Source organism: Rhododendron vialii, chromosome 7a (assembly GCF_030253575.1).
Source record: "Rhododendron vialii isolate Sample 1 chromosome 7a, ASM3025357v1".
Lineage (NCBI taxonomy): Eukaryota > Viridiplantae > Streptophyta > Magnoliopsida > Ericales > Ericaceae > Rhododendron > Rhododendron vialii.
The window spans coordinates 13382057-13403999 of NC_080563.1; the positions used below are offsets into that span (position 1 = coordinate 13382057).

Here is a 21943-nt window from a genome sequence, read left to right on the forward strand (position 1 = left end):
TTTCACGTTTTTTTCCAATCGGGCTTTCTTAAAGCAACCAAATCAAGTCTAAATAATACATTACACCTAGAGTTAAGGGGTAAAGAAAAATCTATTTTAGTCCTTGAAGAGCTAGGATGAATGAAAATGGTGATTTCGAAAGTAGAGGAGGTCGACGGAAATGTTGTCCTGCTTCTTCTTCTCTCCATTCTCCTTCCTTCTTTTTCCTTCTTCTTTATCCTCTTCCTCCAGCAACCTCTCTCTTGGCAAAATTAAAAAAGAAAAAGAAAAGAAAAGAATAAGATAGTGGAGGTTGATGGTGATGACCACTCACTCACTCACTCTCTCTCTCTCTCTCACAAACACACACACTTGTTCTCTGCCGAAAAAAATAAAATAAAATGGAGAGAGGTTTTGATTTCTTTTAGGGGAGTAACATAGAGAGGTGGGAGTGTGGGAGGATAAGGGTGGAGGTGATGGAGTGTAGGAGGGAAGTGGATGATTTGTTTTGATAGAATTTTTGGTTTGAGATGATAAAGGATGAGTATGGATAAATGTATATCTCTAAAGTATAATATATTTCGTATACGATTTTCTAAGTAACATTAATTATCCACACAATAATGTATTTTAATTAATTAATTAAACTAATTATTGAATTAGTATTTAACATTTTAAATTTGTATTTAAAAAAAATAGGGCAAAAATCCAGGTCGTTACAGGCACCGTGTCATTTCATCTCGTATTTGTGTTAGAATTCTTCCAATCCTAACCCGACCTGTTTAACTTTTCGTGTTATCATATCTTATCATATTCGTATTTCGTATCAGAAATAACTGACCCAAATCCACTAACTTTGTGTCAAGTTCGTATCGTGTCGGAAATTCCCATCCAAACACACTATGCCTAGCTCAAAGATACCTTGGGAAATATTCCAATCGAGCACAGCAACCTATTTTCATCAGACTTGCGCAGTTTCCTCAAAATCAAAGGAATCAAAGGGTCAAGTGGAATTTACCCCGGCAACCTTTTCGAAAGCAATGCCGACTTTCAAAAAAAAGAAGAGCAATACCAAGTGATTGGTTTTTTATTTCTATTTTTTTTATCCGATACCATGTGGTAGGTTACTCCTGGGTTCCAACTTTTATACTGTACATTCAGAAGATGCAGTAGAATTTCGTATGACGACTTTTCCACGATGCGCTATTTGTTTTTTTTTTTTGTTTTTTTTATAAAAGTGAGAAGATTACATCGATAAACGCTCAACGGCACTTATAAAACGGAGATTATTAAAAAGAACTTGGACAAAACCAAACTAATCATCTAACAAATACAAAACAAGTAAATCACAAGGCAATCGACGTCTTTCATCCTAACTCAGACATGGCAGCATGACTTAATAGTGACACTTTTAAACTGCCTAACATCTAATTAGGAGTTTCAAACGAGAAAAAGTGCAAAGTTAAGGACAAAATACACAAAATACCCAGACGATCAGATGGACTCCTCCCAAGTATGAACGCACCAATAAACTCCCAAGGACTATAGATCTGCCAAGACGCCACGGGTTGCCTTGCCAAAGACATCGTGTAGGGATAGAACGCTGAAGCACATATATCGTTGTGAAGCAATCTCGATTAAGAGAACCCGATTTATAGACAAAATTCGTCCAAAGACGAAACAAAAAACTCTCGTTGAACGAGAGACAAAACTCTCACAGATCAAACGACAAGTCGTAGATCTGGAGAGACGGAAGGGAAAGAAAAACAAAGAAAGGGAGTCGATAATACCATGACCTCCCCCTCCCGCCGCCGCACACGGATATGGAACCCACGGAGGGGAGGGAAAGGGAGAAGATTGAGGAGTTGTGGTGGCTAGGGTTGAGGGAGAGAGAGAGGGAGGAGGAAGCAGCCGATGCCCTATTTGTAAAACTGAAAGATTTGGCTATCACGAAGTTTCCCGTGTCATCGTCAAAAAAAAAAAAAAAAGTTTCCCGTTTAACTTTTCCAAATTCGATATTATTATTGAAGATTTACTTAGATCCTAGTCAGAGAAATCTTCAAAAAAAAAAAAAAGTTTCCCGTGTAACTTTTCCAAATTCGATATTATTATTTAAGATTAACTTAGATCGTAGTCAAAGAAAAAAGAGGAAAGTAAATTCATACTCCATTTAAATTTCATGTATTTAGTTAGTTAGCAAAGAAATTTAATTCCGATCGAACAACGTCTTTAACTTCCTCACCAGTACTAGCTTTCTCTCAAAACATTACCAAAATTGTGTTTCCGCACTAGTTTTCACACCATTAAATTATAATTTTTTCCCAACTTTCTCTTGAATCTTTAATATTAAAGGACAAGTGATTGGAGTCCAAGGGCTCAGGTCTAAAAAAATAATTCAAACCCTGAGTTATTCTTAAAATGATTTTATGAATTATTGTAAAAAATTATCTCAATTCGATATCCGTAAGGATTTTTTTAGCATTTATAGAGGTCATACGAATTTTGAGAAAGTCCTTACCGATATTGAATTAATGAGCTAATTTTTTTAATTAGAAACCAATGAAAAGTATTTTAAAACTAATTAGCGATTTGAATTATCTTTGTAGACCCGAAATGAAACTCATAAAAAATAATCAATCAATAATATAAAATTGAATGTACAGGAGACTTTGTGACTCGGAAATTGGAGGTATAGGAGACGGGGTATTTACTTATGCCTTGTAGGTGACGGGGCACAGTACTATAAAAGGCTGTTGTTAAGGGGAGCCATGACCAACCCCGATTTAGAGAATACCATCTTCTTCTCTGCTAGCTCTCTCTCAACCCCATCATCATGTCCAATCTCGAGCACGACGTTTTCGACTTTCTGCTTAAGGCCCTCCTCAACTTACTCGGCTTGCACTACCAGGGAAACGGTATTGTTTCTCCATTCCAAGCACGTCCCGTAACCATGGGGATTGCATCTGCCAGTCTTCTCTTGTACTGCATTTCGTACGAGCTCAAACCGAGATTTACACAAGTGGGTAGTGGTGGAATGGGGCTGTTCCGTTCGACCCTCTTTGTATCCCTGGCCTCTCTTCTTTTCCAAAACCCTGTTTGGGTTGTTCTGTACTTTTCGTACATCTTGTTTGCGAATTGGGAGATGTTGTGCTCGGTGATTGAAGTGGTGCGGAGCTGGGTCCATCAGAGGATGGTTTTCCTCCCTTATCAAGCAATATGCTGGATCAATTGGCGGTGGTTCGTAGCGCCCGTCTACCCCAACCGGGGAAACATTCTCCCACTATAAGAAAGTTTGAGAGATGGAGTAAAGAGAGGGGCTGAAACTAATAAGTTTGTCTTCTGTTGTTGTGTTGTTTAGATTCCCCTGTTCTTTCATTTCCTCCCCTGTTTTACCCTCTCTCTTGTTTGTGTTTTTCCTTTAGTGTTTGTTCCCAAGTCTTCTTGTGTTTTACTATTCTGATCTCATCTGTACACTTTTGGAAAATTTTGAAGATTTTACGGGGATGTAGATTGAGAGAGGATCATGTAGTGATTTCATTTTATAAATCTTAATTTACACTTTATTTATGAGTACTGATTTTCAACACTTTCTTTTGTTTTGTTTTGTTTTGTTTTTTATATATCTATTTATCCTTCTTTTTTTTTTTTGACAGTATCTATTTATCCTGTTCACAGCATTCTTTTTCCATTTGTTCATTTTTACCGCATTTAGAGGGCAATAAGTACTAAATCACAGCATTCTTTTTCTATTTCAGTGGCAACTTGAGAGTGTGAGATTAAAGTGGACTATGGTCGGTTTTCCAAATAAAAGAGTATGCCTGTTTTGAACAATGATTCCATTCTGCAAACAAGATGTCAAGCTCACCCTTTGCGCAACGGGATTAATTCCGGTGTTTTGAAGTTAACGACCGAACAAATTTAATGTTTGGAATGTTTGGCTTCTGTGAATTCAAATATGCAACCTCATAAAGAACAAACACTTATTTGGCTTTTTTATGCGCACTTGGCCCACGTGAAGTGAGCATTGGATAAAAATGCCCCTGAAATAGACGAGTTTCACGTTATTTTTGGGTTTTTCCCAAATCCATTTTATTAAACCATTAAATTCTATTCTGCGGAAGTTTATCGTACAACCTTCAAACCATCAATTAATCGAAGCTAGTCTAATTTGTTCAGATTCCTTACCCTCTTATTAGAGAGGTGAAGGGTTTTGTGAGATTAGTCTATAAAAAGAGATCTAATATTAAATGTGGAATATGACGTTTTTTTCGCTTTTTTTTTTTAGGTCAAGGGTTTAATTATGTTTACATTATCTTTTCTAAAGAGAAGTGGCACGGCTTATAAAGTCAAGCTCCTCTCCAATCCTTCGAATGAATTGGAAAATGCAATTTCAGCTCAAAATATATTAGATTTTTTTTGAGCCCACTTTAATGATCGAGATCGTTCATTTTGTTTAGTTTGCCGAGAACATCAAGCATACTGAATATCAAGTTAATCGAATATCATTTGGTATTTTTCGGACACATTTATTTTACAAAAAAATGAAATTGCAAACACTAGATCAAAATCCATTTCAACTGCTCCTATTTTTTGCAACAAAAAAATGTGCTGTCAAATAATATATCAAACAATATGTGATCAACTTCATTTTTGGCATGCTTGATGCTCTAAATGAGTTCAAAAAATTGAACAATCTCAATCATTGCGCGTGATTTTTTTCAGGCTAAAATGGTACCCTCCGATCAATTCGGAAGAGGAGCAAAGCTGGACAATAAACGTACCCACCCATCCACTTCTTTAAAATCTCGACGTCAAACACATGCTAAAAGGGTTTAGGACAGAAAATCATAGAAAAAATTTCAACTGCCAACATCCGTAACGCATCACTCACACATTAACCCGCCCTTGTTAGGAATTGAACTCCTTGTTTAACTCACAACGTCCTACGGATCTTGAAAACTATAATCACAGAAATTGCAAGCAGACAGAAATAATAGTGCATAACGGAAAAAAAGAAGAAAGAACACAAGATATACGTGGAAAACCTCAACGTAAGGAAAAAACCACGGGAGCCACACCAGTCCACTATGAAATCGAATCAAGAGTACAAGTCTTCTCCCAATCTCTCTGAAACCTGCGTTTTCTCTCGCCTCTCTCTGTTTTTCTTTAAAAACACGTTAACCTAATTACATACAAACTGCAGTGTAAAATAGGTTGGATCCTATACAGAAATTGTACCCCAAGTCCTTCAAAAATCGTTTTCGCTGCCGTGGGGGCTCCACCTCCACACCCCCGGGCTAAATCACTGCTGAAGGTTGTCTGCACCCCTAACAGCCCTTTTGGCCCTTTTTTCGAATAACAAATTGGGTCATTTTCTCAACCTTCTGCAGGGAACCAGAAGTTTTTTTAATGACATTATGCGGTCTTTTTTACGGACCCGGGGACCCTGCCGAGCGGCACCCCTGCCGAGCGGGTGCCGAGCGGCCAATCCGGCCGTTCATCTCGGAATCAACGGCCCGAATCGAAACATCTTTTTCCTTTTCTTTTTCTTTTTTTTTAAATCCGTTCGGTACCTTTACATCCGGGCCATCCAAAACACTTTTGGACGGCCGAGATGCGCTCGGCACCGCTGCCAAGCACCTCTGCTTGGCAGCATCTCCCAATCCATTTTTTACAGTGACAAGCCATTTAGAATATATCGAAACTTTTAAGCCCTTAAAATCCAGAAAGAAGTAGTCAGTGGAGTGAAATGTAGTTGGTGTCTCCCTTATACTTTCATGCACATGGGCATGATTCGATCCCTGTAAGCACTCATCCCTCTCCCCAAGTTCTCTAGGATAGAATAGATTAGGTTTAACGAATGACAAAAAAAAATCCAGAAAAAATTAATCTTAATCGGATGGCTATGCCCAAATCTGCAAGTAAATTTTTCTTCGAGACTATGGTAATGGATTTCAAGATAAATCTTCTACCAAAAATGAATTGTTAGATCATTACAGAAATTGAACCAAAATTGTTGACCGAAATAACGTCATATTCCTTCCGAAGCACAAAAAGAAAAAAAACAATGATAACACGTCACATAAATGACTCATACTTAATGTCTATCACTCTTCTCTTTTTATATATTCTTTGGATATTTTTGTAAAGTAAGTGGTGTAGTAAAGGACAATTAAGTCAAGCAATGAATGAATTTTGGCAAAAACAAAACGGGTTTTGGCACTATCAATTTCCACACATCATCAATATTTCATTAGACCTTTTTCAATGGTATTTCCACGTTATAACTAACCCGCACAATTCTATTCAAATAACATGATTACAAATATGTGCTCCTAAAGACAAATCAAATGCGTGACCGTATGTTGGTAACAATTACAAATCAATGAGTATAACCTCAATATCTAACACTTTATCTTAATTCACAGGATTCTTCTTCCATCTGTTCATTTTTACCGCATGAAAGGGCAATATGTGCTGATTGAAAATCTCTGTTTAGCCTATGTGGAGATTTTTTTAGGAGTTCAAATCCTCAGCACCGAAATTCCTCTATACCAGTGGATTTCCAAGCCGTTGAATTGCGTTAAGAATTTTAAAAAATAAAAAAATTCTCACACAATCTGACAATCCAAGAATCATGGGTACACGAGTATATCAATACATAGAATTTGAGGGGTTCTTTTAGTGGTAACTTGGGAGTAAGAGTTAAAGCGAAGTGAGAGATAAAAAAGTGTTTGTTTTGAAAAATGATCGACTTTCTTGACTCGTACCGTCGCATGGGTGCTAAGGAGCCGAATAGTAGGAGTACTAACTAGTATTGGGTTCCCTGCTATTTCTGGGTTTTTCACAAAATCCATTTAATTGAACAACAGATTAAAACCATTAAATTCTGTTATACAGAAGTTTATTGCAAAACCTTCCAACCGTCATTTAATCGAAGCTATTCTAATTTGTTAGATTCTTCGGGAGATGACAAGCCAGTCCCATTTTTTCACTCCTAGAATTCACACTTGATCTTTGCAATCTTGATGTGAATTTTGCAGAATTCATATCTCATCTATACAATTCACACCCCCAAAATTACAGGAAAGTCTACAATACACATCCCTTAAAAAGGTCTACCATATGCATTTATTTTGTGGTTCATTCATAACATTTTAGAGTGTTTCATAATTTTTGTTCTAGAATTCATAACTTTTCAGAAGTACGATTCGTAACATTTTCATTATGATTCATAACATTTTGGTTTATCTCGTAACCTTTATACGATTCGTAACTTTTTTGCAATACGATTCGTAACATTTTTTCTATAATTCATAACATTTTAGAGTGTGCATATGATACACACCCAAATAAGGGGTGTGTATTGTAGTCTTTCCCCCAAATTACATAATTCGTACTCGTAAATGCAGAATTCACACTAAGAAACTGAACCTTAACATAAATTCTAAATTGTATGAGCACAAACTGATGCACTATTTATTGAACAAATTACAATTTACAAAAAATAAAAATAAAAAACGGAGAGAGCAAGAACTCCAAATATGCCTGAACCACCTCCACTGGGCCCACCTCCGACGAAGACTCCTCCATTGCCACGCGACTGAAGCTTTTTAAAGACAAATCAAATGCATGACCTTATATTAGTAACAATCACAAATCAATGGGTATAACTTGAATATCTAACACTTTGTTCGACAATATTATGTATTATTATATACTCCCTCCGTCCCTTTTTAAATGTCCTACTTCGTAACTCCAACTTATTAAAAAAACATTATCATTATACCTTTCACATTAACTTTTTCCTCCACTTTCCTTACTTACCCATCATCATTACACTTTTTACTCACTAACTTTTCAAAATGGAATCTACTTTTAGGAATTAAATAGACAATGTACCAACTTTTACCCACTAACTTTACCAAATGGACACTTATTAAGGGACAGCCCAAAATGAAATACTGGACTATAATAAGGGGACGGAGGGAGTAACATGTAGCTCCTATAATTAAAAAGGTAGTAATTGATTTTCACACTTCTTTTTGTGCAAATGCGCTCCCTTTTTTTATCATCTTACAATGAGAATAAACAGCGTTGTCCTTTCAAATATAAATGATTATACAAATGATAAAATGACAGAGACAAGCCGTTATTTAAAAAAAAAAAAAACCTGTGAAAATTATTACCCATAAAAAAAATTGTTAACATATGGGACCACAATATATATATATAGAGTAAGCTTCTAATGCGGACCTCCGCATTCATGCAAAGTGCGGACCTCCCCTTTCCTGATCGAATTTCGATGATCAGAGTTGCTCAATGTGTTCAAAACGTGATTTTAAGGGTACTCACGGGAAATCAGGAAAAAAAAAACTGGGAAGAGCTTCATCCGAGCAGTTTTTGTTTATTTTTTATTGAACGGTTCAAATAAAAACTGCTCAAATCAAGCCCTTCCCAATCATTTGTTTTGCCGATTTCTCGTAGCTACCTTTAAAATCACGTTCTGAACACATTGAACGGCTCGGATCATCAAAATTCAATCGGAAAAGGGGAGAAATGGGGTGATCCGCACTTTACTTGGATGCGGAGGTCCGCATTAGAAGCTTACTATATATATATATATATATATATATATATATATATATATATATATATATATATATCGGTGATGTTGCTGAATATGGAGCCTCCACGTGTAATTACTTTGGCTTACAAAGGAGGAAAAACTCATGTGGTCAAACATTAGTGGATGCAAATTGAGCCTTCTGAATCCTCCTTTATTGGTGTTCAATTCTCATTTCATCCTGTGATTCTTATCAACCGAACACAAGAAAGGGGGCCCACAAAATTAAATAAAATGTTGGGTTATTACGGGCGGTTCCGGGAACATCTATAAAAACATCTCAAATCAAAATCTCATAGTTTCTAATCAAATTTTTATGATCTGAATCATTCAATATGTGCAGAATGTGATTTTAAGGGTGCCCGTGATAAATTAGCAAAAAAAATGACTGAAAAATGCTTGATTTGAGCAGTTTTTATTTGAACCGTTCAATAAAAAACTATTCAGAACTGTTCTGATCAAGCCCTTGTCGGTAATTTTTTTTTTGCTGATTTCTGGTGGATACACTTGAAAAATCATGTTATGATCACATTGAGCGGCTCAGATCATTAAAATTTGATCAGGAATTATGAGATATTTTTTTAGATATTTTTATAGATATCTCCGGAACTACCCGTTACTTAAATGACTCAAAGATATATGTACAAACGTTATATCCAACCAAAAGTTGTAGGCGTTAGGTATAGAGATTTTAAAATTATATCAAGTGGTCACTTCACATCCAAACAATATGAGATTGTATTCCGTAACATTCTTTGCATGTCAAGTACATTTGCGATTCAGATCTGACACGTGTAGCTCTTTTTTAGTCTATCATCATGATTTTTTGTTGTTGTGCCTGTCATTCTAGCTAGTTGTGATTTGTAAACTTATTATAAAATGTGCCGTGGAATGTAACATGCTCGGATATTATTTAAAATTTTCATACTCAACTCAAAAGTTTTAAAGGGTTTGGTGTTGCAATCTAATATTACACCGTGATTTATCATTTTATGTTCAAGCAGTGTGGAATTGTATCTCGTAAGTATGTATCAGTGTTACTTTAGGTATTCAAGGGGCGGTTCCCACGTTTAGTCTATAAGCTGTGATCTTTAGTCTATAAGCGGTTCCCACGTTTGCTCGGATACTATTTGAAAATATAAGTTGTGATCTTTAGATACGTGGAGAGTTTCCTTTTGATTCTAAAGGATCTCTTCTAGTGAGTATAAAGCAAAGTTGTGGGAGTTGTTGTAAATATCACAAATTGTTGTGTAATTATGCACAAGTACCACATAAGAAAAGTCATAATTATGTAATTTTCGCCACGAGAAATTTGTAGTAATTTGATAAGGTATAAGAATTTTTTGTAATTGCGAACTTTTTTTTTTTTGGGTTGACGATCAGGTGTCCGGGGTCGTCTTACATGCACCTCAACTATTTCTCTCCCAGGTCCTTTCATGCGGGAATTTGGGAATTCACACTAGATTTGTCTCTTGCGATCGAACCCGATGTCGTCAAATTTCGAAATCAAAATATTTGGGTTTACAGTTCTTTCTTGTTGCCACTCGAGCCATGCTAGCTATTGTAGTTGTATGGAGATCGCTCTTAGGATGTTTTGTAAACTTCAAAAGTGGTAAACAAGTTGCACATGGCTTCCTCCCTTTCTGAGGGTTCCTACAAAATCCCTCCTTTTGTCAAAGTAGCCACATCCCACAATTTGCACATGGCTTCCTCCCTTTCTGATGGGTTCCTACAAAATCCCTCCTTTTGTCAAGGTAGCCACATCCCACAATTTCCCATTATTCCGTCAAATCCAAAATCACCTCAACCAGCCAAAAAGGCATCCCCACACTCACAAGTAATTCTACTACAGATTAGAGAGCCAAATTGAACCTTGTGGACCAAAGTTCTGATTTCTTTCCTCATCTCCCATCTTCTCAATAAATAAACAGATTCCGGACCTACATGTTTGTCTGAACTCTGATGTAGGCCGACTCGTGTTTTGATGTGGGTAGCTAGCTAGTAGGACTTCACATTTTATAATAAAGCCGATCACTTGCTCCGTATGATTTGGCCCCCAAAAAGTTGATAGCACATGTGAAGTTCCTAACCTGAAATCTGAGTAAGTGAAATCTTAAGTCTCGGGCCGGCCTTGACCATCAGGCCAATTAATCATTTGGGTTTCGGATTTCACGGTTCACGTGCCATGCATTTCTTATGGTCAAACTTTTTATGGTGTTTGTCATGAATTATGTAGTTACTTACAAATAGCTGTGTATTGTACGTTCATGTATGTTACAAAGTTTTTTTTGACCACTTACAAAATTATAGGAAGTTAATAATTATGAATTATTTTTATTGAGACTAAGCAAATACTATTGATCTACATTGTACTAATAAATTTCTCCTCGTAGTTGTATAAATATATTCTCTTTTGTCTTTCTTTGTAGTTGTACAGAATCTGTCTTTCTTGATTTTCCTTGACCAAAAAAAAAGATACGTCTTTCTTTATTTTTTTATTCCTCCTTTTCGCCCCATTCCCATCTTTTGGATACTGTGACTTTTACTAGATCACACAAATACAATGCGCTGTCGTGAAAGGGGAAAGTCTTTTCTATCAGAAAGTTTTCTTGTACTTGATAGTGATACCACTTCACTGGATTACTGTTTCAACTAAAATTAATTATATTTCTGGAAGAATAAGATATAGCCCCCAAACCCAGTAATGCGTTAGGTGTTTTGCTTTTGTAGTAGTCCTTATTGAAGAAAAATACGATAAGATCAAGATTTAGTTTATTTCTCATTAACCCAACAGTAAGTGGTGGAGCTACCACTTATATACATCGACTAATCAAGATCCAGAATACGCCTAACTACTTTTACAACTAATTCTGTTTTAACAGAGATCTAATCTTCTGCACCAAAGTCCACAGTGTGCTCACCTCCCTTATCCAACAACCTTTGTTGAGATGGCTTAGTCACAGAATCTGATGACGACAAATCCAATGGTGGCACTTTCTAAGAACTGATGGTGGTACAGAGTTTATCAATCACAGAATGCAACAATATCTTGCCTCTCAGGGTGTTGTTCACCAATATAGTTGCCCTTCTACCTTTTCTTAGAATGGTGTTGCTGAACGAAAACACAGACACATCACTAATACTGCTATAGCATTACTTCATCAATCTGCATGCCTAGTCTTATTCTTCAGAATCTCAGTCCCTATGAAGTTCTTTTTCATCATTCACCAGACTATTTAGAGTCTTTGGCTGCCAATGTTTTCCTTGGTTATAGCCCTACACATCCCACAAACTTCAACCCAAGTCTGTCCCTTGTGTTTTCATTGGTTATCAGCCCACAGGTAAGGGCTACAGATGCTTAGATCCTACTTCTGGAAAAATCTATCTGTTTAGGCATGTAGTTTTTCATGAGCATATCTTCCCTTTCCAGAATTCCTCTTCAGACCATTCTACTTCTTCTTTAACTTCTATTTTCTGGCCTTCTTTTCCCTCTTCAGTACCTTCTTGTTCTCTCTCTGATCCTCAGTCTGCTCTCCCTAGCTCATACTTCAATCTCCCTTTCTCCCACTCATACTACAGTTGCTACTACTCATAGCCCTGCAATTTCTCCAAGTACTTCCTCTACCTCTTCCAATGTACCTCCTCTTCCACCAGGGCACATTCCCATTGGCTCCTTGTCTATAGCCTTACCTTGCTCTCAACCTGTCACGACCCTGACCCGCCACTTGAGGTCTTAATCATGACAAATGCCACTGATTTCTCACCAAGGCCAAATCACAAATTAAATATCACTTAAACAAGTGATAACCAAAAGGGACTAAACATAATAGCGGAAGCAAAAGTCAACTTTTATTGATAACATATCAAAATCTTACATAAGTTTTACAAACCAAAAAGTAAACCTCTCAGAGCTGTGCTTACTTACAAACCCAAAAGCTAGCAAACCATATACAAAGCTAAGTGTCTAAAAGCAAAACTTCATTTCTACAAGTTTCCAACAAAAAATACAACACGTCCCAAAAGTAAACATGCCACCACACTACGCGTCGCTTCCTGAAAGGTGGAAAAGAAAATACATAAGCCAAGCTCGTGTGAATGATTAATATTTAACTCACATGCCTTCCATGGACAATGCAAAATAATTTGATAGTATCTCAAAACAAAGAACTCAAATCCACAAGCCAAATATAATGCACATTCTGCTATTCAAAATTCAAAAGCTACCAGGCGTCCCCGGTAGTGGATATGCCAGACGTCTACGCATTATCCCAAAACACACATCAACCTCAAACACTCTTGCTAGCCATTAAGCCATCCCCTAACAAGACCGGATGTTGGGAATGCCATTAAATAGATTCGCAAATATTTCACAAATAGGTCCATCTTTCATTGTTATCCATAGAGTACATAATTTATAAAACAAGTTCAAATAAGCTCGATAAGGAAAACAAGTTCAAAACTATATGTTTAGGTATTAAATCACTCACCTTGGCTCTACGAACCACCCGAGCTTCCTAAAACAATTAGGCAATAAAAACATGATTAGAAAATGCTAAACAAGTCTATTTTTATGAACATAAGGTCCTAAGGTAGACATATGGAGTTAAACAACCAATCTCAAGAAATAATTTAAAAATCTACAATTTCATCAACTTCAACTTAAAATCTGACTTTGCATAGAAATAACTAAGGTACAAACTCCACTAAGGGTCATCATTTAGCCCGAAGGCCCGTGACCCACCCGGCCCGCCGGGCTTTTACCCGGCCCGAGCCCGTAAAACGGGCGGGCTAGCCCGGCCCGTAGTTTGTAATGGGCGGGCTAGCCCGGCCCGTAGTTTGTAATGGGCGGGCTCGGGCCTATGAATTTTTACTCGGCCCGGCCCGTGAGCCCGCCCGTGGTACCCGTCCAAAAGCCCGCCAACGGGCCCTCCTATTAGCCCAAAATCCCACAAAATCCTTTTTTTTTTCCCTTGATTTAATTTTACCCAAGGAAATTTAAGCCCGCCCGGCTTTTGGCCCGCCGGCCAGCCAATTGGGCTAGCCCGTGGGCCGGGCTTGGGCTTCAATTTATGGTAGGTAGCCCGGCCCGCCCGGCTTGCCAAAAAGAAAAAGCCCGGTTGGCCCGGCCCGATGATGACCCTTAAACTCCACATACTTTTCAAGGTTTATGAATCTAGTTTCAAAATCAGAAATCAGATTGCGATTCCATCGCTCGAGCTAAAAAATATGACCGTTTTCCTAACATGTGTCTGTGCAGTCAGCACAGTCCGAAACTGTGCGCTGCAAGGTCACGAATTTTTACAGAATTCAATACTTTGATTCTGATCCCGAAATTCTTACCATAGATAGAAAACTCATAGAGGAACTCTCAGTAAAAATCTCTCATAATTTTTGGAGCTTAGGAACTGCCTCAAAAAAAAATCCACAAAATCAGGACAGATACGAAATTTCTACTCTACAGATTTTCAGAAAATTACCTCTTGTTCTTCCTGCGATTTTCAACTCTTAAACTCATCCAAACTACTTCTAACTCATATTAAAACCTCACTAATCATGCTCAACCTCATAGATATAGAAGAGCTACTCCAAGAACATCAATTTCATGCATCAAAACATATTTTAAACACTCAATCCAAGGGATTTCAAATTTGGCTCTTGAGTTCCTTAAGAATTCAACCCTAAAACTCAAATTCCACTTAAATCAAACATCTAAAGCATGAATTCAAACCCTAAGATATGAAATTTAACATACAAATCATAGAATCAAGTAAAAGAAACATGTATTACCAAGTTAAATCTTCAATTCCAAGCCAAGCAAGGTTTTTTCCAATTTTTTTTCCTTTCTCTTCTTCTTCTTCTTTTCCACCGATTCTTCCTCTCTCTCTCTCTCTCTCTCTCTCTCTAAGTGGAAGATAGAGGTGGAACAAGAATAATGTAGAAGCTAGGTGGATAAATACTTGTGTGTGGCCTAGTCCATACAGTACCATGTACTCCAATTCTATTTAACAAGTATAACATGTTCCTAACTCACATAATTAACCCCAAACATAACACATGATCAACTCTAAATATAATTAAAGAATCAGGGGTATTACACAACCTCCTGTTGTTCTAGTTGTTCACTCCATGCTTACTAGATCCAAAACAGGTGCTCTTCCCTCTAAAAAACCTGTTTGTCTCACTGCTATCTCCTCATATATATTCCCTCAGAACCTGCAGAACCCCTCTCTGTTAAAGAGGCTTTACAATCTCCTCAATGGTCTCAAGCTATGCTTGAAGAATTACAAACATTACAACATCAAGGGACTTGGTCTTTAGTACATCTGTCTGCTCATAAACAAGCCATTGGTTGTAAATGGGTGTTTAAACTCAAGAGAAACTCTGATGGTTCCATTGCAAGATATAAGGCTTGTTTGGTGGCTAAGGGTTATCTTCAAGAGGCAGGTATTGATTATTTCAAGACCTTCAGTCCAGTTGCTAAACAACCCACAATTCGGATTCTCCTTAGTCTAGCTTTATCTTACAACTGGTGCATTAGACAACTTGATATTTTCAATGCTTTTCTTCATGGCACTCTTGAAGAGGAAGTTTGCATGACCCAACCTCCTGGTTTTGTGGATTCCAATTCTTCTACTCTTGTTTGCAAACTCAAGAAGGCTCTCTATGGCCTTAAACAGGCTCCCAGGGCTTGGTATTCTACTTTCTCCTCCTTTCTTCTCTCTCATGAGTTTCAGAATAGTCATTGTGATTCACTACAACAAAAAACACCAATGGTGACACCTTTTGGCGCTTTTTGGTGACAAAAAATTGGTGTTGACACGGAATATACTCAACGGTGACAAGCAATTTTACTGTTTGTCACCAAAAACCTTTGGGTAACCCGGCTAAATAATGAGAAGATTTGGTGACAAAAAATTTGTCACCGAAGACAAATTTCGATGACAAGTATAAATTTGTCACCGAAAGTTCTAAATTTTCGCTCACCCGGGCTCCAATTCATTTTGCCGCGCTTATAAAAAGTAAAATAATTTTTTTTAAGTCAAAATGACGTCGTTTCATCCGTTTTGTTTTGTCACCAAAAACAAGCCCTAATTTATCTTTTTCACGCTGCCTCCCTTCACTTTTACTCTGTCTCTCTCCACGCTCCAGTCACTCTGAAGACTTCCATCAGCAGCGAACGGTGACCCTGACAACAAACCGGCGGCCGTCACTCCGATCAGCCCAGGTCTTATTTTGTCCCTCTCAGTATTTCGCCCTGTCGTTCTCTCTCTCGATCACGAAATGTGTCTCTGTCTCTCTCGATCTCTCGCTTAACTTCGTCTAGCTAAACGTTTTTTCTTTTTTGATTCTATTTTCACTGAAAAGGCAGCACACTTCATCTCCGCTCCCTTCCTCGCCGGCCCGAACTCGCCAGCACCACCACCACACTCTGTGATTTCTGGTATTCCTCCACTCTCCATTCTTCCGATTTCATGGATTTTTTGTTTTGCATGTGAGTTTTTTATTTGATTTTGTAGATTTAAAGTTTGAATCGGAAGCTAAGGTATCCTCACGATAGTCAAAATCAAATGTATCTGTTTTATTTGAGATGTTCGATCTTGAAGATTTCGTTTTCAGTATGGGTTTCGGCTGACCATTTATTTTGGAAGAACGAGGTTAAATGTGCTGAAATTTATTACTTATTTCTGAAATTTTAGAACAATGAGGGCCACTATTGGTAAGATATCTGGTCTTTGGCTGCTTTTGTAGAATGGCGGTGTTCCAATAGGCTTTGGTCCTTGGCTTTTCTTTTTTTTAATCTGCCCACGAACGAAACTGGTAAATCACTCGTTTTCACCCTAATAATCTTCCCTATTTTTTTCGTTTCTTCCTACGTTACTTTGATCCTAATAAAAATTTGGTTTTCCCTAATTTTTGAAAACCCCCAAATCTGAAATTATGGTTGCTCGAAAATTAGGGCTTTCGGTGAGGGAAAGAAATCAGATTACTTCAATAGTAGACAAGATTGTTAAAATTTCCTTGACCTCAGAATGAAAAAATGTATGGAGTCATGGAGAAGTCTTTGAAGTCTCTGTTACTGGAGAAGTCTTTTTTTCTTCCACATGTAACTTTATACAAGTATTAATATGCCATGGAAGTCTCTGTCGCTGTTATGTTTTTCCCTCGTTTCCTGTTTCATTAAAAGGTTTCCACAGGCTTGATATATTGTTGTTGGTCCCATTTCCTAACAACTTGAGTCTTTGGGTCAGTTGGTATATATCATAAGAGCTCTAATTTCTTGGGTGGGAGTGGGGATGGCTGTGATTAACGCTTTTACAAACAGCCCCCTGATTGCCTTACTATCATTGGGACTAAAACTACTTCATGTCATAGATTGTATTGTTCAGTGGGGAGGTCATGGGTTCCATTCTTAATAACGGATTGTTCAGTGTTACAGTGTATAGTTTGAGTTTGTTTCTGCACATATTGCCGAGTGGTCAAGGGTGAGCCCTGGCTTCTAGAAATTCAATGTAACATCCTGAATGCTATTAACAAAAATAATCAATTGAGATATAACTTGCAACAGTGTACTTACACTTATTTCAAAATCCAACTCTCTTTTTTTTCCAACTTCAATTATATTCCCATCAAATTGGAGTAAACATCTTTGAGTTTCCATTTGTAAGGTCCTATTTTTCTCCATGACTTCAAAAGATTTCAAAGAAGAAACGTCATTCACTGTTGTTCAACTCTGTTATCCATGCTGATAGCAAGATGGTATAAAAAAAATCTATACCTAATTAAATATTAATGACTGCCTTTTGTAATATGCATAAGTGTAGCAGTGAACTTTTTTATATTGTATAGATTTCCTAGTTTCCCCTTTGACAGGTTATTCTAGCTTTGTCCTTGCCCAATTGTTCCTGGAATCAACTGTTTTCTACTGTTTTTATGTGATTAACCATAATAGTTGGCTTAGCAACAACTTGTTTATTGCATTGAGGGAGCTTTGGTTGCACATCCCCGACAAAGAGACTCATGTTCAAGTCTTCTTTTCATATCAGAGGAACTTTCACATGCGCTTGCTCTGGCTTCTTAACTTCATTTGCTTGATTTATTTGCAGACAAAATGCAGTAAAGAGGGGGAAGAATTCCTTAATGCTAACCTAATTTGACTACTTGGGCAACATAATGAAATTCAGGAACATGAATGTGTGTACATAAGAATCTATGTACTATAGTCCTGACCCCTAAAGCAAAACACTCTTTGTAAGAAGGGAAACGTGAATTCCTTGTGAAGTCAATTTGGATTCTTTTCCTCATATCTTGTTAAGTTTTTTATTCTCTGGTCATGTAGGTGGGAGAAACATCAGACTGAGGAGGAAGCTGCTCTGGGTAAAGGGAAGCGCCGAAGGAAAGCTGTTTCTTACAGGGAAGCATATGCTCCACAACTTGGTGAAACATTGTATGAGGTACTGGCAGTTACCTTTCTTAGTTGGACATAATTTCCGTATTTTCAGCTAGACATGCTGGACACATACAATCGTATCCTTATTCAAGTGTCCAATGCCTGACATGAAAAGGGTATTTTGCAAATATCAAAGAGTCCATTTAAAATTGGAAGAGGAATAATAGGAGGGGCTGATTAGTTGGAGGGGCTACCATTGGATTTGGTTCCAAAAAGGCAATTTGTTAGAATTTCAGAATCCTGATAGTAGAAGTATCAAACAAACAGTTTTTTGAGTTTTATTTGATGTTTAGAGGCAGGGCTTGGTTAGAGTTTGATGCCAGCCATCAATGCTTTTGGGGGTAAATTGGGTTTGTTTGGAAGTTGAAGAGTTGGTTGTTTGCTTTTGATGAACGAGAAGAAGCAGCAGGAGGAGGATGACTAGAAATGCCAGACACAAATTATCATAATGACTAGAAATGCCAAACACAAATTATCATAATTCCCATACGAGTAGGAAACTCAAACCCATACCAAGATCATCCAGAACAATGAAACAAAAACATAAATAAAGCTAGTGGGAAATTCCCTTAACAACAAACCGTATTTAACCTATACAAAAGTATACCCTATGCCTTTTAATTTCTATTTCGAAGGAGGGATTCACCCTTACTGTTTACTTAGGATCAGAAAGACTCAAACTCAGATTATCAACCATTAAACAAAACAAGTGTTCATAAATTTACCAGAACCCGAGGTCTACTAACTTCTAAATATACGGTTGAGTACATAAGGTCGCTAGTGCACCTGTGCAATATCTGTTTTGCCCATTTCTAGTTATCTTGCTTCGCATCAATTTGGCATAGTTCTTATCATTCTTGTCTTAAAATATAGAAGACATTGAAAATTATGGTGGCAGGATGGTATGTTGAAATGCACATAATGGCTCAAATTCAACCACCACTTGAGAAGAAATGGTGCCAAGTTGGTTCCGTTTGAGTTCCTTGAAAAAAATAAAAAATTCTTGTTCCTATGCTTTGCAGCACTCAAAAACTTAATTTTTCTTGTATTACTTCATATAAAGCAGACAGGGCTGCTTGCTTGATTTTGGAGTAGTGCTGCGAGACTCACTTGTTAGCTTCATTTTGTAGTTTTCTCGTCATTTAGGCAGCAGTCTAAGGATCCTACTCTTTTCGGAGAAGGCACAGGAAGTCCTCATTTAGTAAGATCTGAATCTGAGTTGTACCTTTTACAGCGTGTCTAATGTCATATAGGCGGGCGATTGAGTTCAATAGTGATAGTTAAGCTTACACTTAGAGCACTTTGTTACTAGATATAGCTTATTGACAGTTGTTTGTATGTTGGTAAATTCTTAGGGCTTGAATTGAGGCCGTGAAAGCGTACTTGCAAGCCGAAATGCATATAAATTCTAGCAACCACTGTGAGTATATCAATGCCTTAATTACATTATTCTTGCCTTATTCTTGTAAACTGTTATCTTCTGATCTATACTACTTTTAAATGTATGAAGATTTTTCCTACTTTTTGCTTTCCACAAATATCCCTAGCATGGTTTTTACATGGTTTTTCGGAAGCAAACCGAACCAATGCGAGTTTTGAACCACTGCAACACTCGGTTTATGAACCAGTGCAACAGTTCAAGCGTGACCCTGTGTGAACCAAGTCGTACCTGTTCGGATAGTCACTTGTCTGCCTATTTAAATAGATTGCATCTAGCCATTTCATGCATCCAAAATTCAGAGAGCACACATACATCGCTGGACTCGATCTACTTTAAGGACACCTTGGCGAGGGCGAAAGCTGCTTTAAGGACACTGTGATTCATCGCTGGACTCGATCTACTTGGTATTCTATGGTGTCGGCATTTGTGAGTTATATTCTCACACCAAGGTTGAATGATACTGAGATTCTATGATATTTTACTTGGCCAAGCTGCACGTGCTTTTTTACTAGTAGTTTTAAAATTGTGACAAAGCTTGAATTAATGTTGTTCATGTGTCGATTATGGCGTAGTTTTGTTGCTACGTAGGTTGCATATCATCGATATTATGTAGAATGACATCAAAATCTAGATTGGGTAGCTCGCTTAATCACTCATGAGTCATGCTATAATTCGTTATATAATAACTTGAAGCAAAATCTTTCTTTTTCAGAACCTTTTCGTAGGATTGACATGTTACATAATTACTTTTTTTTTTGGCAATTTTGTACAGGTAAGTAAGGAGATGGAGTTGCTTTTTGGCAGTTAACCAAGATGGAGTTGAAGACTTTTTGGTAGTTAAATGAAACACTTGTTTTGAGTTCTTTTTGGATATGGATGTTTTGTAGTTTCGGTAATGTTATTAAGTTTGAAGTGGTTATTGTTGGAGGATGAATGTTTTAAAAGGTTTTGAAGTTGGATAATGAATGTTGACTTATTGGATATTTGATTTGAATGGTATTTTGCTTCTTCGCAATTTAAGTTTTGCTAAGTTGAATCATAAGATACAAAAAAATCTGAAACGTTGTAAGCAGGTGAAAATAATATATGGAATGAAGTGTGTATTGCTACTAAAGTCTTATTTTTGGTGACAAAAGAGGTTGTCACTGTTGTGTGTCTAATTATTACGATAGGTTATTGGTGACACACAATTTGTTGTCATGGTAGGTACTTTTAGTGACAACTTTTGTCACAGAAAAATCTCTTTTCGGTGACAATATGGTGCTGTCATCGTTACTTTCCGTGACATAATCACTTTTGTCGTAGAAAATCTATCTTTCGTGACACCATATTGTTGTCACTGTTACTTTTGGTGACAACTGTGTCACGGAAAATTTGTCTTCGGTGACATCAAATTCTTGTCACTGTTGACAACATTCCGTGACAATTACACAATTTTGTCACCCTTGACTTTCAGTGTCATGGATACAGTGACACCTCTTCTTGTGTCACCAAAGATAATAGGTGACAAAATTTGGACTTTTGGTGACATTTTTGCATGTCACCGAATGTGCTTTTTGTTGTAGTGATTCCTCTCTATTTCTTTATAAGACTTCTACTGTAATTCTTGTTGTGCTTGTGTATGTGGATGACATCCTCATCACTGGTAATGCTCATTCTTTCATTACTCAACTGGTTCACCAAATGCAGAATGCCTTTTCTAGGAAGGATCTTAGTTCAGTTTCCTACTTTCTTGGCATTTCTATTCAATCCAAAGGTGCTGGGTATCTTTTGTCTCAGTGTAAGTATGCTTGTGACATCTTGGCTAAAGCTGGGATGGTGAATTGTAAGCCCTGTGCATCTCCTATTTCTATTACACCATCTCACTCTTCCATTGATTCTCTTCCTTTTAGTCAACCAACTCTTTATAGAAGCATTGTGGGTGCTCTACAGTATCTGACTATCACTCGACCAGATTTGGCATATGCTGTGAATCACGCTTGTCAGCACATGGTTGCTCCTACTGTCGCCCATTTTACTGCTGTTAAACGTCTTCTTCGTTCTGTTCAAGGTACCTTGGACCATGGTTTATTCTTTAGTCCAGGTCCCTTCACTTTGCAGGCTTATTTTGACTCTGACTGGGCTGGGGATGCCCTTGATTGTCGTTCTACCTCTGGTTTCTGTATTTTCTTGGGGCACAACCTTATTTCTTGGTCTGCTAAAAAGCAGCCCACTGTCTCACGGTCGTCTACCGAAGCCGAATACAGGGCTTTGGCTCATACAGTGGCTGAGCTAAGTTGGTTACAAATGTTGCTTCGTGACTTTTCTATTGTGCTTCATTCTTTGCCCGTCCTCTGGTGTGACAATCTTGGTGCCTTGGCTTTGGCTTCAAATCCTGTTTTTCATGCCCGCTCCAAACATATTGCTATTGATTACCATTTTATTCGTGAAAAGGTTACTGCCAAATAGC

The 21943-nt window shown here is 37.5% G+C and overlaps 1 protein-coding gene across 1 annotated transcript; it reads left to right on the forward strand.

Annotated features, from left to right (window-relative positions):
- Positions 1-19557: 19557 nt before the first annotated feature.
- LOC131332671 (uncharacterized mitochondrial protein AtMg00810-like) lies at positions 19558-21942 on the forward strand. The gene is made up of 3 exons (XM_058366970.1): positions 19558-19704; positions 20701-20754; positions 21085-21942. The coding sequence occupies exons 1-3, from the start codon at positions 19558-19560 to the stop codon at positions 21940-21942; spliced, it is 1059 nt and encodes a 352-aa protein (XP_058222953.1).
- Position 21943: the final 1 nt, after the last annotated feature.

Excerpts from the sequence above, each read along its gene's own strand:
- LOC131332671 (XM_058366970.1), top strand. The coding sequence starts at position 19,558 with ATGAAGATTTTTCCTACTTTTTGCTTTCCACAAATATCCCTAGCATGG. Across the intron at positions 19,705-20,700 it reads AACAGTTCAAGCGTGACCCT|GTACTTTTAGTGACAACTTT; the intron begins GTGTGAACCAAG and ends TTGTCATGGTAG. Across the intron at positions 20,755-21,084 it reads CTCTTTTCGGTGACAATATG|ACTTCTACTGTAATTCTTGT; the intron begins GTGCTGTCATCG and ends TTTCTTTATAAG.